General features: G+C 32.3%; 1 protein-coding gene across 1 annotated transcript in view; it reads left to right on the top strand.

Moving 5' to 3' along the window:
- The window catches only part of LOC133329520 (kazrin-A-like), a gene marked incomplete at both ends in the record, with an annotated part of 31,448 nt that extends 16,982 nt beyond the window's left edge, over positions 1 to 14,466 (top strand). The window contains 2 exons of the mRNA XM_061537994.1: positions 13,195 to 13,472; positions 14,395 to 14,466. Coding sequence (XP_061393978.1) covers positions 13,195 to 13,472; positions 14,395 to 14,466 — 350 coding nt within the window. The remainder of the gene's footprint in view (positions 1 to 13,194; positions 13,473 to 14,394) is intronic.
- Between the last annotated feature and the right edge of the window lie 1,460 nt (positions 14,467 to 15,926).

Below are 15,926 nucleotides of genomic sequence, written 5' to 3' on the forward strand. Positions count from 1 at the left end.
ACATTCAAAGGAGCCTGGTTCTGATTTTGAGAATTATTTAATGAAATGCCAAACATTTCTCTGAACGTTCGTTCCTCTACGGCTGGCAAAGTGTGCATCTGTCTCGGAGATGTTGTTTGTGGAAGCTGCTGAGTGTCTAAAGGAGACGTAGCTTGATTATTCATGTTTCCTCGGGAAAACCTAGACTCAAAATTAGATTGAATCATCCTAGATATTTGGTCGTTCAAACTAGCTAAAAGTTGTGCTTGTTGAGCTGATACAATAGATGTAACCATCTCTTGTATATCACTTGGACGAAGATTAGTCGAATCTTCAGGACCAGTAGCAGTGGGAGCAGAAACAACATTCGTCTGATTTTCAGCGGGTCTAGTACTAGACGATTGGACTCCTGTCATTCTAGCCTGCGATCTAGTAGTCCTAACAGAGGTAGAAGGCGATGAAGGATCAGAAAGAAGCCTGCAGTTACAAATTGGGCAAAATGGTCTAATTTTTTCAACTTTTGCAAGACAGGTTTTATGGAATTTGTGTCCGCAATTTGTTTTAACATAGTGAGCTTTCGATGAAATAACAGAGGCACAAGCACCACACAATGTTTGTGGGTCAAAGGACGCATTGAGGTCCGTATTCTCTTGCTCACTAGCCATTATGTCAACAAGAAAATAAAACCTTTATCAAAAGAAACAAAAGAATATACAGCCCTCACTGAAAACTCAATTTTAGAAAATTCTAATCAACGATGACATTTACAAAAAATCAATATTATGCAAAGTCGATTAACTATAAATCAATAAAATTTATAGATTATATATTTTATAATCGAAGGTTTTTTAATAATATAAATAAACCAAGAAAAACGAAAATGATAAACTTTCTTCAAAATAATTTTATGATTTATAAAAAAATAAATAATACTAATTAAATTGAATTTCGTTATACAAAATAGAAAATAAAAATTTTCTACAATCTCAATAACGAAATCATATTTCTCAATAACGAAATTACTAAAAATGTGGATATGTAAAAAGAATTAATTGCTAATAAATTATATCCGTTAAAATAACCCTATAAATTTTCAATAATTCCTGAGAACAGTGAAAACGAAGTTTCAAATTTTAATCAAAAAATATTTTAAAATTATAATGAACACATAAAAAACATTGAAAATTAAATCAATTAATAATTTCGGAAAAAATAAAGGAATTCGGAATGCCAAAATTCTATATAAATCATTATATCTGTTTGACCACTCAATATTTTAAACAAGGTTCCTTGTAAAAAGCAACATCCGGAAGACGAAGATAGACAAAAAGTGTAAAGAAAGATTTCACTCTTTGGTACAGATACAACTGTTCTGCTAGTCCAAAAGAATAAGATAATTTATGTATTTGTGAGACATCCATGTGTGAGGACAGATTTAACTACAATCAGAGTTCAAGATCTGTATTCCAAACCACCATTTCAGAAAAACAAATTCATAAACTTCATAAAGATAGAAAGATGTAGAAGAGAAGTATGGAAACTAATGGTCAATTTAGGATAATGAAATGACCTTAAACGAATTCCAATTAGTTTACCAATACTACAAAGAAAAAGGAAAATGAAAATAAAAAGAATAGGAATTAAAAGGAAATAATAGGAACCGAACATAAGTAGCTTTACGCTAGGTGTTATTTGAAAGAAATCATTTCAACATTCGGCCCCACGTTGGGCGCCATTTATTTAATGTAGCATACAACTGAGCTAGAAATGGTAGGTGTAATTTTAAGGAGTAACTATCATGGTAATGCACGCTTTGCATCCGGCCTTATATCTCGTCGGAGGGGGGATTCGAAATACCAAAGTTTCCTAAAATACCATCGAGCTACACAAAATACATTTATTTGCGTGCATGTTTGTTTAAAAAAAAAACCAGAAAGAGATAACAAATAAGAAAAAGAGGAAAAGGAAAGAAGACAGAAGAATATCTCTCTCACACTAAGAGTTTGTAGAGAAAGGTAGGAAATAGCTAAAAAGGAAACGGATGTCTTTCAAAATGTTGCATTGCAACTTGATGTTATGTTGCATGATGTGCCCTCCCAACCTGGTTGCAACAACTTAATGTTCCTGACAGAGATAAGTATGTACTGCGTTGCAACCCCTACATTGACAACAATGAACCTTGTCTAAATAAGAGAAATCAAACAGATGTTATTGATCTTCTATTCAATATACATGTTCTTAATTTTATTTAAATTAAATTCAAATATAAGAGAAATTTGGCTTGACATTCTCAATAAATTTACATAGCTTCTCTTCAATTTTTAAATTATTAATATTACTAAACATAAATGTAATCTTAAATCAATTAAAAGAAACAAATGAAAAAAATAAATAAACCCAAATTTAAAGTATTTCAAACGATTAATAGCATGATCAATTTGCAATACAGAAAAAGATAATAAAAAAATAAATAAATAAAATTAAATCAAATAATGAAAAAAAATCATCTTAAAACATATCTGTAATGTTCATCACTTCACTCACTGTTTCAACAACAACAATAAAATAAAATATTTTACCAAAAAAAATCAATTTATGTATATTACAACAACATTAATAACAAAACGAATAATAGTGGTGACCATATTCAAAAATAAATAAATACAATAATATTAGTTGAACAAAATTAAATTATTTCAATTAAAATTTAATTTTGTGTATAATTTATTCAATTTATAATTTTATTTAATTTTACTTTTTTTATAATATCATTTGTTTTTTTATTTAAACATTTAGTTAACAGATTAAATATTTCATTATTTCAATGCATCAACAATTATCACAAATCTGGTCACCATTATTACAGTTTTATTATTTCTCTTTATCATCATTCTTCGTTTTATAAACTTTACAAAAACAAAACAACAAAGAGTTCATTGACTTACGTACGCTCTTGTGATTCCCTCGTTGAAAGTATACTTTCTCAGAGTCTGGTATGATGCTGCTGAATGCTGGTTTGAAGATTAAGAGATGTAAATGTTGTGTTGTGTTGTATACAAAAGTTTGATGTAAAGATTAAGTTGTGTATGAATCAAACATGTTGCGTCGGTGAGCTACAGAGATGTTGCGATCAGCCAACAGTGTAACAGTGGAGAGTTTGCAGTTGGCGCAAGGGATATACCTACACACACAACATACATATTCAAATGGAATGCACAATGATCATTAGCTTAACAAAAGTAGAATTTTTTAAAAATGTAAATATGTATAATGTGTGTATAGCTTTATCACTGGCTTCAACGGCAAATTACACTGAATGTTTTGTTATTGTTGTAATTTCACTTGTTTCTTTTTTCACAATTTTTTTAAGCAAATTCCAAGCAAAATAAATGAAAAAAATGTATACCAAAAACAAATAGAAAAATATTATGTTCACTTAGGAATGATAAAATTTTAAATTCTAATTAATTTTTTTTATCCATAGAGTTAGGTATATGATATTTAAATAATTTTTTTTTAGGAAAGAATAAATTATTTTTTTGTTTTGTTTTTTTTTTCTGAACTGCTAGTTTTTTCCTTAATATTATGTAGTGTTTTCGCACTTTTTTTTGTAATTTAAAGTTTTTTCAACTATCTTAGTCTCACTCTGACACTGTATAAAACAATTTGATGTTTTTTTAGAGCCTTTTAATTGCTTTGGTTTCACTTAGGCACCATAATAACCATATTTAGAGGCTTCACCCTGCATTTAGGACAAATATAATAAGATTTTTAACACTTTTCCTTATGAATTTCGTATGGCAGATTTCTATCACTCAAATCACTAAACGCACAGCACTCCACAAGAAGGTTTCACGCCCTTTTCTCGATCTGAATGTCACGGTTGTTGATGCATACTGATCTGTATGTTGTATCACAAAATTGGAGTATGCGGTTGAAGACAAAGCAGTGTATGAAAATAACAAATTGAGTGATATTAATGCTGGAGACCTGGCAAAGCAACAACAAATTATGAACATTAGCAAGTTGCATATAAGGAACAAGCAGAAAATAAATGTTAAAAATTTAATGCAACAACAATTATTACCTTTAGAATTCTTTTTCAAAATCGAAGAAACCAACGAAAAGAAAAATGAATTTTGGCGACGGTAAATTCTGAGCTGCTTGTGTTGTTACATATGCATGAAGAAATACAAGGGATTTCTTTTAATTGATGTATCCACTGTGGATAAAAATAAATGAAAACGAATAATGGGAAGATCGCCTAAATAAAAAAAATCGCCAGATATAGTAATCATTTACTTACTGAACATTAAATAATTAAACGATGCAATTTATTTTTTCCTTTGCAAAAAAAAACAAGTTTTGCCTTAAAAAAAAACTGGCAATATTTTTCCCAAATAAATTGTAATTAATTCTCAAGGCCAAGAAGATGTTAATTTAAGAGTTACTGGTAACAAAATGGACGAAACACATCTTTCGTTGGTAAGATGAAACCTCATGAAAAGTTGAAACCATCGGACTTTCCAATGCTTAATAAATATGGCCAAAGTGAACATCAGAAAAACGTCAATAAACTGATAAATAGTATTTCAGTTTACAAATTTAAATGACAGGTAGAGGTCGCCTAATAATGAACGTTACAAAATAGAAGTTTAAAAAAAATACAGATCAAAGAAAATTCAATATTAGTATTTTATAGATTGCAAGCGCCTCTACATGTGTGTGTATCTGCTCATAAAATTCTTGTAAAAACCATTAGCAAAGGATAACAGCGTAACTTCGTCTTGTGGCTATCGATATATTCAATTATTCACATCCGTTGGCAATAAATCGAATCGAACAACGGAGAACACGGCTGACACCGAAACAACATCATTTGGGTAATAAAATGTTCAAGGAGTTTCTTTACATCTTCCTAAGATATCCTGTCGATAGTAAATCATTTGGGATAATTAACACTTTGCACTCGGCAACATGAACTTGTCCGATCTACTCAAACCTCAAAAATTGCAAACTTTTAATTCCTTATGGCCTTGGCTATGTTGGCGTGTGTGTTGTGAAAAATCTATTGGCAAGCAAAGACTTTTGTGACGTCACACATTTCGCACATTGTGAAAAATAAAACCTGACCTTTGTAAACACGTGCTAAAGATGGTCAATTAAGAATTGCCAAATCGAATCACATATGTGGCCAACAACATTACGCATTTTCGTGTGTGAATGTGTGTGTTTGTATGTCAGAAACATTTTGTTTACGCACGCAAGTCTATCCCTTATCAAGGCAGGGGCATTCCTCAAGTAAAACCAAATACCCGATCGTGAGCCAAGAATTTTTTTGGTTTGTCTGTTTACAACGTCACATCGGAGGAATAAATAAACAACAACGACAACAATTGAAGCCAAATGAAAGAAATTTCATTTCCCTTGCTCCTCCTTTTTTTGAGGCACAAGAATCTAACTAAATATTTGGCTAGTGGTATGTTTGGTTTGTTGTCGTCTTTTTTTGGGAAGTAGTCCAGAAAGAAATATTGGCACAACTCCACGATCATAAATTATGTCATCTTATCATTATGGCCACCACTAGCCAAAACGGCATCAGGCCCATTCCTATAAGAATCACACACATACATTCTCAAATGCCAATCTACCACACCTTCTCTTGTTTTTTTTTTTTTGTTTTTTTGTTTAAAATATTGATTTTTGTTCATTCATTTGTTTGTATTAAATACGAATAAAAATATCTTTGTTTTGCCTAAGAATAATTACATATTTTGAACCAAGATTATTCTTTGAGTGTATAGATATCTACGTCAGATTTGCAATTATTTTCTTGGCACAAATTTCATAAACAACCATCTAACCAAATACCCTCCTCACACACACACATACATACATATACATGAATAATAAGATACACACATGAGATAGATTTAGCGAGAAGAAATGTACTGTATGTATAAACATATGTGTGTGTTGACAAAAATTGTTTATATAAACGTTTTATATATTAGGGTAGCCAAGGTCTGTGATTTTTTTTTATTCTCGGTACTTTTTTGCTTAAATTCGACGAACCATATCTTCAATAGGGGATTAATCGGTTTGGGGATATGACTTATAAACCAAAGCACAATAACCCCAGTGGAAGCTTTCGCATTAGTCAACCCCGAAAATAGTACGCCCTGTTCGGTGGTGTGATAAGTTATATATTAAAAGGTTCTATATTAAAATATTAAAACAGGTTCTATATTAAAAATTTGAAAAAACGTAGATATAAAAAAACTTTATTGCACCAACTTATGTCCAAGAAAACGGCTAGGAACCTAATCGTCTAACCTAGAATCCTCTGAAATTCGAAATATCAAATGAAAGCAATTTATGTTGGATAGAACCTTCAATGTACACAAAAAGGACTGAAACGTTCAAATGTGGGCTAAGCCAAAATATGGAAAACCATTAGCAAAGGGTATCGATATGCACAACTTATGGTACAAGTCAAATTCAATTATCGAGAACACGGTTAAAACCGAAACAACAACATTTGGAGAAGTTCAATTACACTTGAATTATAAAATCCAGCTGAGTTCTTTAAATTGCATAACTGAAAATCGACCCCCAATCCAACATTAACCTTATTTCCAAATTTCAGATCTCCAGCTGTATCGGTTCACCCAACTCCAAATTTGGTACCATACAGTACACATTAGTACGAATTTTCAAAACATCAAACATATCCCCATCCAACACCCCAAAAATTATCCTAAAATTTCAAGATTCCATTCACCCAAAATTTAAATTGTACACAATAGCATGCATTTTCAAAACATCCTACATAGCTGATTTCTACACCCAAACAGTTCAAACTCCCAGTTCTATCGGTAGACCCAAATCCATATATGGTACTATTTATTGCACATTATCACACATTTCCAAAACTTCCTACACACCCCAATACTATATACCAACAATGATATTTATTCCAAATTTCAGGATTCCACCTTTATCAGTTCACTAAAATTTTAAATTGTACTATATTTAGTACATATTAGTACGAATTTCCAAAACATCCTACATAGCTGAATTCTAAACCCAAACAGTGATTCCAACTTAAAATTTCAAACTCCAGTTCTATCGGTTGACCCAAATCCATATATGGTACTATTTAGTACACATTAGTACAAATTTCTAAAACTTCCCACATACCCCAATCCTATACACCAATAATGATTCTAACTTAAAATTTCAAGATTGCAACTCTATCGATTCACACAACATCCAAACTGTAGGGGAGAGGGGGGCACCTTTGAACACTTTTTGCTTTCAAGCCTTATAACATTTTTTATTTTATAATTTTTGGTTTCTTATAAATTTTAACTAATAGGTACATATGTAACCTTTAAAATGAATATACATATGACATACTATAAGCTTGATAAATATATTTTATTACTGTTTTAATGGACGAACTCAAAGTGTTCAAAACTGCCCCCCCAGGGGGGCAGCTTTGAACAGAAGTTGGCATTTTTGAACGACATGGTTTTTTACAGTGTTTATGTTCAAATATGTATGTATTTTATTCATACATATCAGAAATTCATTAATTCATTAAAAAATATATAAAAAATGTTCAAAATTTAAAAGCTGCCCCCCCCCCCCAGGGGGGCAGCTTTGAACAGGAGTTGGCATTTTTGAACGACATGGTTTTTTACAGTGTTTATGTTCAAATATGTATGTATTTTATTCATACATATCAGAAATTCATTAATTCATTAAAAAATATATAAAAAATGTTCAAAATTTAAAAAATTTAGATCAAAAGTTATTAAAACATAAAATGACTTAAAAACAAAAATTAATATGGTGAAAAATACAGCTAATTTCGTAATCATATTAGCCCATTTGAAATTTTGAGAAATCGAAGCCAAAAGTTTAAAACTCCTTTTTTTACTCGAGTTTAATGGGCATGTTCAAAGGTGCCCCACCCATGGCATTTTACGGAAATTTAAAATAACTTTTTTTGTAATAAATATATATGAAAGAAATTACATTAGTTATGTTTGAAATGATTGTTGGAATGCAAAAAATTTGTTTGACGAAAGAAAACTATCACAGAATTCTTCCTGCGCCCTTAGAACCAAATGAATAAAAGTTTACAATTACACTGAGAAAACATGGTCAACCATGCACAATTTTTCGACAACTGAAAAAGCAAGCCAAAGTGGTTTACGCATATAGAGAACAAGATTGCCAAATACAAAAATGTGGTTGCGGGTCGGAAAAATATTAAACCAAGATTTTATGAGCGCTGTTCAAAGCTGCCCCACGTTCAAAGGTGCCCCCCTCTCCCCTACCAAATATAGTACAATTTAGTACTTTTCTTACACATAAGTAAAAAATTTCCAAAACTATCTACATATCGCTATTCTATTCCAGCTCCATCCGTTTCTCCAAATTGTATCATATATAGTACTATATTCGTTCGTATACATGGGTACATGCTTCTAAAACCACCTTTCCTAATATCGACACTACTTCTCAACTTTAATTCGCATTCCAAATATCAAGTTTTTAGCTCTATCCATTCACATGCTGCGAAATTGTACCAAGTTTAGTATATTTTAGTACTTTTCAGATATGTACCTTTAGTTCGAATTTCCAAAAAAAAACCCTTTTGCTACAACTATTCCATACTCCATCAGTGACCCTCATTCAAAATTTAAGAGTTCTAACTCTAGCGGTTCGCCAAATACAAGTGGTACCACATTTAGCACTTTTTAGTACTTTTTGTGCTGTTCTAGAAAGAATTTCCAAAACTCCTTATTTGTCACCTTTGGACCAATAGGAAACCTCACCCAAAATTTTAAGATTCAAGTCTGAGCGTTTATGAATCGCTTTTCTCCTTTATTAGTGTAGATAAGTTAAACTACAGAAACAATATTCCTAAAACATTGAACAGCATAATTACTGCGGAATATTACAACGAAGCGTGGATAGGTATTAATTCGTTCCTATGGAAAAGAGAAAAGTGTTATTACATTTTGCATTAATTTTAAATTACCCAGAAAAAATTAAAATAATCAACTCGAACATTATTTTTTTTCATAAAAAGGAGCCGATATTCGTACTTTAGAAATATATATTTTTATCTGTCAATTTAGAGCAAAATCCATATGAAAAAAAATTAATTAAAAAGTCACTTCATTTAAAGTATATTAATATGTTTCTTCTCTATCTCTTCTTCCAGATAACAAACCAATGGAAATCTAATTTTTAAATACCAAACCAACATCAAATTTGTGATTTTTTATTTCTTTAAGCATTGCAATTTGATTTCTATATGCTATGCAATAAATAAAAACATAGCATATGCGAATCTTATATACAATGGTAAACCTCTCACTCATTGGCCTGACCAACCAATGGTAGAGGTATATGGAAGAAATAAAGCTCAAACCACCACCAACAGCAGCAGCAGCAAGAATACTACTGCAAACAGCAATAAAGCGGAAATGCAATGTTCACACACGCACAAGAGCAAGTGGTAGTGTGAGCGAGACACAGAGAGTAAAAATACCACATCATTGAAGAGAGCGAATGAAGGAATGAATGAAACTCGTACGCCTAAAAGTATACTACATTTGCTGTTAACTAAAGCTACAGCTACTCTTCACTCTCAAAAAGGTTTCCATGGACATTTGTTGTTATTGTAAATGGCCAACATAGAAGGAAGGAGGACCAAGAATACAACGGTGTAATTGGTTCAAATGGCTTACATAACGATATACTTTACGTATTCAACCAATCAGGAGCAAGGAGGCAAATAAAACATCCCATTTCTAGCAAAACAAAAATATAAATTTCCCACAAAGGATGCCAAAAGACATTAGACCAAATGATAAAAATAACACACACACACACATTTGGCAATGATTTTGGTGTCCTTAATATCTGCAAAAAAGGAAATAGGGAAACCAGCAATATTTATATCAAGATAAACAAATTTCGTAGTTTTTTTTTAGAATTACTCCAAAACAAAATAGCACAACACATTATTATTATTCTCTATAAAATGTAAATATGAAATTTATCCAATACATAATTTAAAACAAATTTGTATTTAGTCTAAAATTTAGATTTTATTCACAGTAACTGTAGTCTTAGCTTATTGGGCACAAACACCCATAAACATAAACACATACATACATAATCGACTCTAAATCAAATTGCAGTTCTAGTAACCATCAATCAAAACATCATGATGGGCAGTAATAAAACAACATGCATAACTTATTATAAAAAATATATGTTTTTTATATAAAAATTAGTGAAAATAAATAAATATACATTATTATTAATAATAAATATTAATATATAACATATTGCATAAATATATAAATAAACATCCACACAAAACCCATGATACATATTGCAATTCACTTCTAAGAATTCATCAAACGAGAATCTTACAGAAATGTCTTCAGAAAAATATAAATTATTACAAAATAATAAATCGTTTAGCTCTCTCTGCGGAACCAAAAAACGAAAATCGTGTTTTATTTTAATCTGTGGTAAAATGGTGAGTTTCTAATTTTGATATTATGGGAACAAATTAACGTTAACTAAAAACGTTTAAAAAATTGTTATGTTCGGCTCTGATCGGGATGGTTGTAAATGTTGTGCCCGGAGGTTTTTTATCATCTGAGAAAAAATACGCAATTACAGACAATCAGATTAGAAAATTTGGCTAATAACAAGATCTCTGAATGAGAACTTTGGCCAATGGAATCGAAAACCCGAAATACATTTTTATCTATATCTCTTTAGGCCTTGAAGTGAATGGAAGAAAGACGGACTGGGAATGTTCACTAGGAAGCGTAAGCTCGGCGCCTTTGTTCCACCAGCACTGGATTGGTTGCAGCTTCAACTCTGACCCGTAGCAAAATACAAACTTTGACTGTCAATTACGATGGAAAAGGGATGCTAAGGAGAGGGCGAAGACAGGGTTGATTGCGCTCTACACATGCTAGAATTTCATTCGGAAAAGTTGGGGGCTAAAACCATCGACTATACACTGGTTGCATAACACCGAGGTGGCACGTACTACGCCAAAAGTCGACATCCACGAAACTAGACAAAGAGCAGCCCCAAGGAGCACTCCCCAACTGCGACGCCAGTGGACCATTTTCATGAGGAGGCAATGGTCTTACCCGTACATCGTCACAACAGGATGTTGTCGATTCAGTACCTGCTTGGGTGTTATCGCATGATAGAATTCCCCCACCCAGACATGTAAGAAGAGACCTACACGATCTAGACAGAGAGAGGTCCAACGGTATAAAAGAGAACCCCTAGATCAACAGGCTTACCAGCATTCACACGGAAGCAGTGGCCCAGGCAATGGACCAATGCCATGCGAATGTAGTACTTAGAGTTTCCTGTTTCCTGAACCTGGAAACAGAGGGGTCAGAACCAGAATAATGGAAAAAACCACAAACAGGTAGGCAGTTGCTACAACAACAAGAACTCCCCAAGCTGTTCTGAACGCAATGCTGAACTTCAGGCTTCTGGGTTTAAGCATTAAGTGTCAGGCAGGACATAGTGCCCTAAGGCAGCATGAACAGAATCTTTGGCGAAATTGTTCCTATAGGCATGGACGCATTCTGAACGAGCCATGTATCACATTTAACCAACGTAGGAAACTAAGCAACTCGTTTCCACGACAGAGGTGTCTACGATCCTAAACGACCCGATTTTTACTCGGCCAACGTCTGTCACCTCAATCCATAGTTTAAAAGCAATAGAACTGCTCACAAGTCCTGAGATTTAAAGTGTAGATGTCGTTATTCCCAGTAGAGACGACTGGAACCGTAGTGACCCATCTCTGAACGGTCTGGTTTTTTATACAGACGGAGGTACGTACAGAGACTGGCGTCTACTTTGAAAGGCTAAACCTTGAACTTACCTACAAGTTGGATAACAACTGTAGTGTTTTCCACACTAAAATCTTCGCGATTTGGAAGACAGCAGAATTGATGAAAAGTCTGCAAGCGGCTCTTAAAGGCATCAAATACTGAAATATCATCCCACAGTGTGAAACAGCTTTGGAAAAATAACTAACAGATATCGGCTGTGCTGGATACAAGGGTAATGAAGAAGCAGACAAATTTCCTAGACGAGGTTTTCCATCTACAGATGTACCAATAGCTGACACAACAAACCACATATATGTCACCTTATACGGAATTTTGAGGCGTTATTTTACGAGATAGCCAATGAATTATGAAAACATCATTAAAAAAACTGAAGTCGGTTTTATTAGATTCTGTCGTCTCTATTCCCTTTCTCCATTTCTCCTCTTGGATGATCACAGGGGATCGGAAGGTCACATCCCCAAAACTAACCTTAAACGGCATTTACATTAGAACTTTTTACCGGGTTAACTCTTAAAGAGGATTTATTTGTCATATATTCAAGGAATTGGAAATTTAAACGCACTGGGTTAAAGAAATACTGCACAATGTTAATATTTTTCAAAACATCACATGCACATTAACAAATTTTGTGTATATACAAGCCACAAAACGTGTAATTTATATGCTGCTATAATCTACCTTGTATAATTGTGCAATGGAATACGGGGATATTTAGAAATATTTAACTTTAAATATAACTGGTGGTACTGTAACGGAAATCATTGAACTGTTTTGAATAGCTACTATTAACAAAAAACATGAGGCAATATATTGTTTTGAACTCTCTTCTTGCTATTGTGAATGATGTTTCTATTGAAAATATCACTGAACATACTCTTTTGTTTAAACAGCTGTTTTCGAACTAATTGTGCCTAATCAGTTTTGTTTTGATTCTGCATTTATAAATTATGTTTTTAGCCCTCTTTTTTCCCATTAGGACACCCCGAAGATTTAAAAAAAAAACGCCGGCATTGTAATCCAAAAGAACGGTAGTTCCAGACACCAGCCAATCCAAGGATTTACGTAGTTGTAAGTAATTTACCGTTCATGACAGGGCACATGTACTAGATCTAAGCTTTAGACTCGTCCCTTTGTCTTCCCTTTTTTCCAAAGATAAATAATTTCCTGAAACTAAAGATGCCTGGGAACTATTCCAGAAATGCCAAAACAACCAAAGGTTTGTTACATCCCTTACCATTACTTTTGAAAGCATGATTTCTAAACATATTTTATTCTCTTTAAGGAAAACGACGTCCCATAAAAGCCAAACCAAAACGTCAACGTTTACCCATAAACTTGGCGCGTAAATTTCAACGGGAACGTCGCATCCGAAATGGTGGTATTGGCGTTAATCGCAAGAAAAATAAAAGTAAATTGGAAAGACGTTCAAAAGATTTTGAAACATCGGAGTTAGATGCACTGGTACATGCCAGTGAAATGCAGCTGAAAGAGATTTTGGAAAATGATGACATTCTATCAGATATCCCATTTGATGTGACACCAGAGGAACTGGAGGGAGAGGTAATGTGAAGAAACACCACAAATGGGTCAAATTCAAAAAAGGATATGATTAGAATAGAAATATTCAAATTGTTCTTGTAGGTTTTCAGGACACGTAATAATGGATCTTACTTCTTTCAGTATGTGTAAACATGTGTGGTATGGGACATAATCAAACAGTTTTGGACAGCGTTTAGTTGTACTCAGTATCGGCTGCCCATATACAATACCTTTTAGTAATGTTAAAAGCCAATAAATCCAATTCTTGGAGTGTTTTTGTGTGCTTGTACAGTGGCCAGTAATGGGTGAATTTCTAAAATAATGTTTATTACTTTCAAGTCTTAAAACGCGTTTCTTTAAATCACTTAAATTGTTGTAAATAAAATACAAATTTTCCATTTCTTTAAAACATATGACACTGATGCTCAGAAGGATAAGCCTGACCTTCCATCCACTTCCTCGGAAGACAGTCAGGAGAATTAATCGACTGAGTGCGGTGAACCTAGCTCTAATATTGAGAAGACGAACGCTTCATTGGAATCTTCCGTAAGGACCCAAAAGGAGTAACAGCTCTTTACGAAAGAGCAAGATAGTAGCAACAATTATTAAGGATTCTCCTCCTAAATTACAAAAGGTAACAGTATTTGTCACAGGTTGGGGCAGCGAGTTTCCTACAGAACGCATGCTCGAAGTCGAACAAAAGGGGCCAGGCCTGTTGAACTTTATGATATTTTTAGTTATTTTGTCATAAATCCTAGTTTCCATTACGTTTTTAAGTCTATGTAAATTAAAATATACACATGTAGAATTTCCAAGTAGGTTTTATTTCTAGCTTAAACATTTGTCGAAGTATTGAAATTTAATTTCACCTAAAAACAATGTCTAAACTTGTCTAAACATTTCTTTTTTATAATTATCTTTCTAAATTTTTTCCTTGAACTAGATAGCATTGGCCCAAGGCGGCGGAACTATTATATACATTGAAAGAGATGGCCTGTCGACGCTTAAAGTTGTGGTAAGTAGAAAACCAACAATGTCAGAATACTTAACATTTCAAGGTGTGCGTTGTTTTCGGTTAGTGAAATATTTAGCATTTGATTGATACACGCCGATCACTAATCAATCATGTGCTTACTTTACATATGGAAAGATTTGTTTTTGTTCTTCGTTTGTGTTTCTACATAAAGAAGCAAAAGTGATTAGTAAATATTTGATTATTTACGCAAACTTATTCTGAAGTGTGAATTTTGTTTAGGCGTAAAAGCGTTAAAAAAACCTAAAACGTTGAGGCTATTGTCAAGATCAAATTTGTAATTAATGGTCATTAGCGTTACATAAATGTTTTGAGGAGATAGTCAATAGTTATCTAATGTAGACGGCGACAAGTTATTAGAATGGATATGTTTTTGCTTGGGTGATTCATGAAATTAAAAAAAAATACCTAAGGAGAAACTAAAAGACAACCGGTGTTATTCCATGCCATCATATTTTCTAAGTAAAAATAGTTTTGAGTTATTTTTGATAAGAAACCGAATTTCTTTCTTTAAATTATTTTTTTTTTCGCAGGCATTTCTATATTTCAAAGAAATTTAAAAGAAAATAAAAATATCTATTTCCGCAATACTAATATTTTCACAGTCAGGGGTTTTTTTCAGAATAATGTTTATAAAATTACACATCCGACCAAGACCTCACACAGTTTATTACAAACTTTCTCTGAAAATAATTACAGTATAACTCTTTTATGTACTCAACCTATTAATATTGAGTTTTACTGGAAATTATCTAGCACCCTAGTGCTGTGACGTAGCAATAACGGTAATTGTATACGTAATTAATTTACGTTTGATTCTCGTCGAATGTTGATTTAGTAAAATACTCAAATATTTGTAAACAAATTTGATATTTACTTGAATTTGATTTGCTAATTGCTTGCAATAATAATTTTTTCTGTGGAAGGGAAAAGGCGTATCGGTGTCACTAGGTTAATATTTCCGATACCAAATAATAATAAATAAAAATTCTAGTAAAAGATAAAATATTTGTTATACTTTTATATGTGCAAAAAATTGCACTTGACACTTAATCTCTTACTAAAATTGCACATAACCTCATGTGTTTAAATTTTAAATTGGTTATTCGAAACTACAGCTTTTGTTCTAAAATGAAATATTCTAAGTACGAAAATTATTGCTGGTTTTTGTGGTTTATGTTACCTACAAATTTATTTAAGTAATATGAAAATGGGCAACAAAAATGTTGTTCAATCAGTCTGGAATTTGATGTCTACCTATAAGGTTCTTTAAAATTATATTTTAAAACGCCAAGGATGTTTAGTATTGAAAATGGGATATATAGTTCCGATTAGATATTTATCTTAATAGTTAAATAATTTTTGATTTTATCTTTAATTTTAACTTATTTATAGTTATATGTTTTTTACTTAGAATGATATGTTTTTTAATCTAATATTAT

Source organism: Musca vetustissima, unplaced genomic scaffold, assembly GCF_032173495.1.
Source record: "Musca vetustissima isolate MV318-11 ecotype Yass unplaced genomic scaffold, APGP_CSIRO_Mvet_v1 utg2203, whole genome shotgun sequence".
NCBI classification, from domain to species: Eukaryota; Metazoa; Arthropoda; class Insecta; order Diptera; family Muscidae; genus Musca; species Musca vetustissima.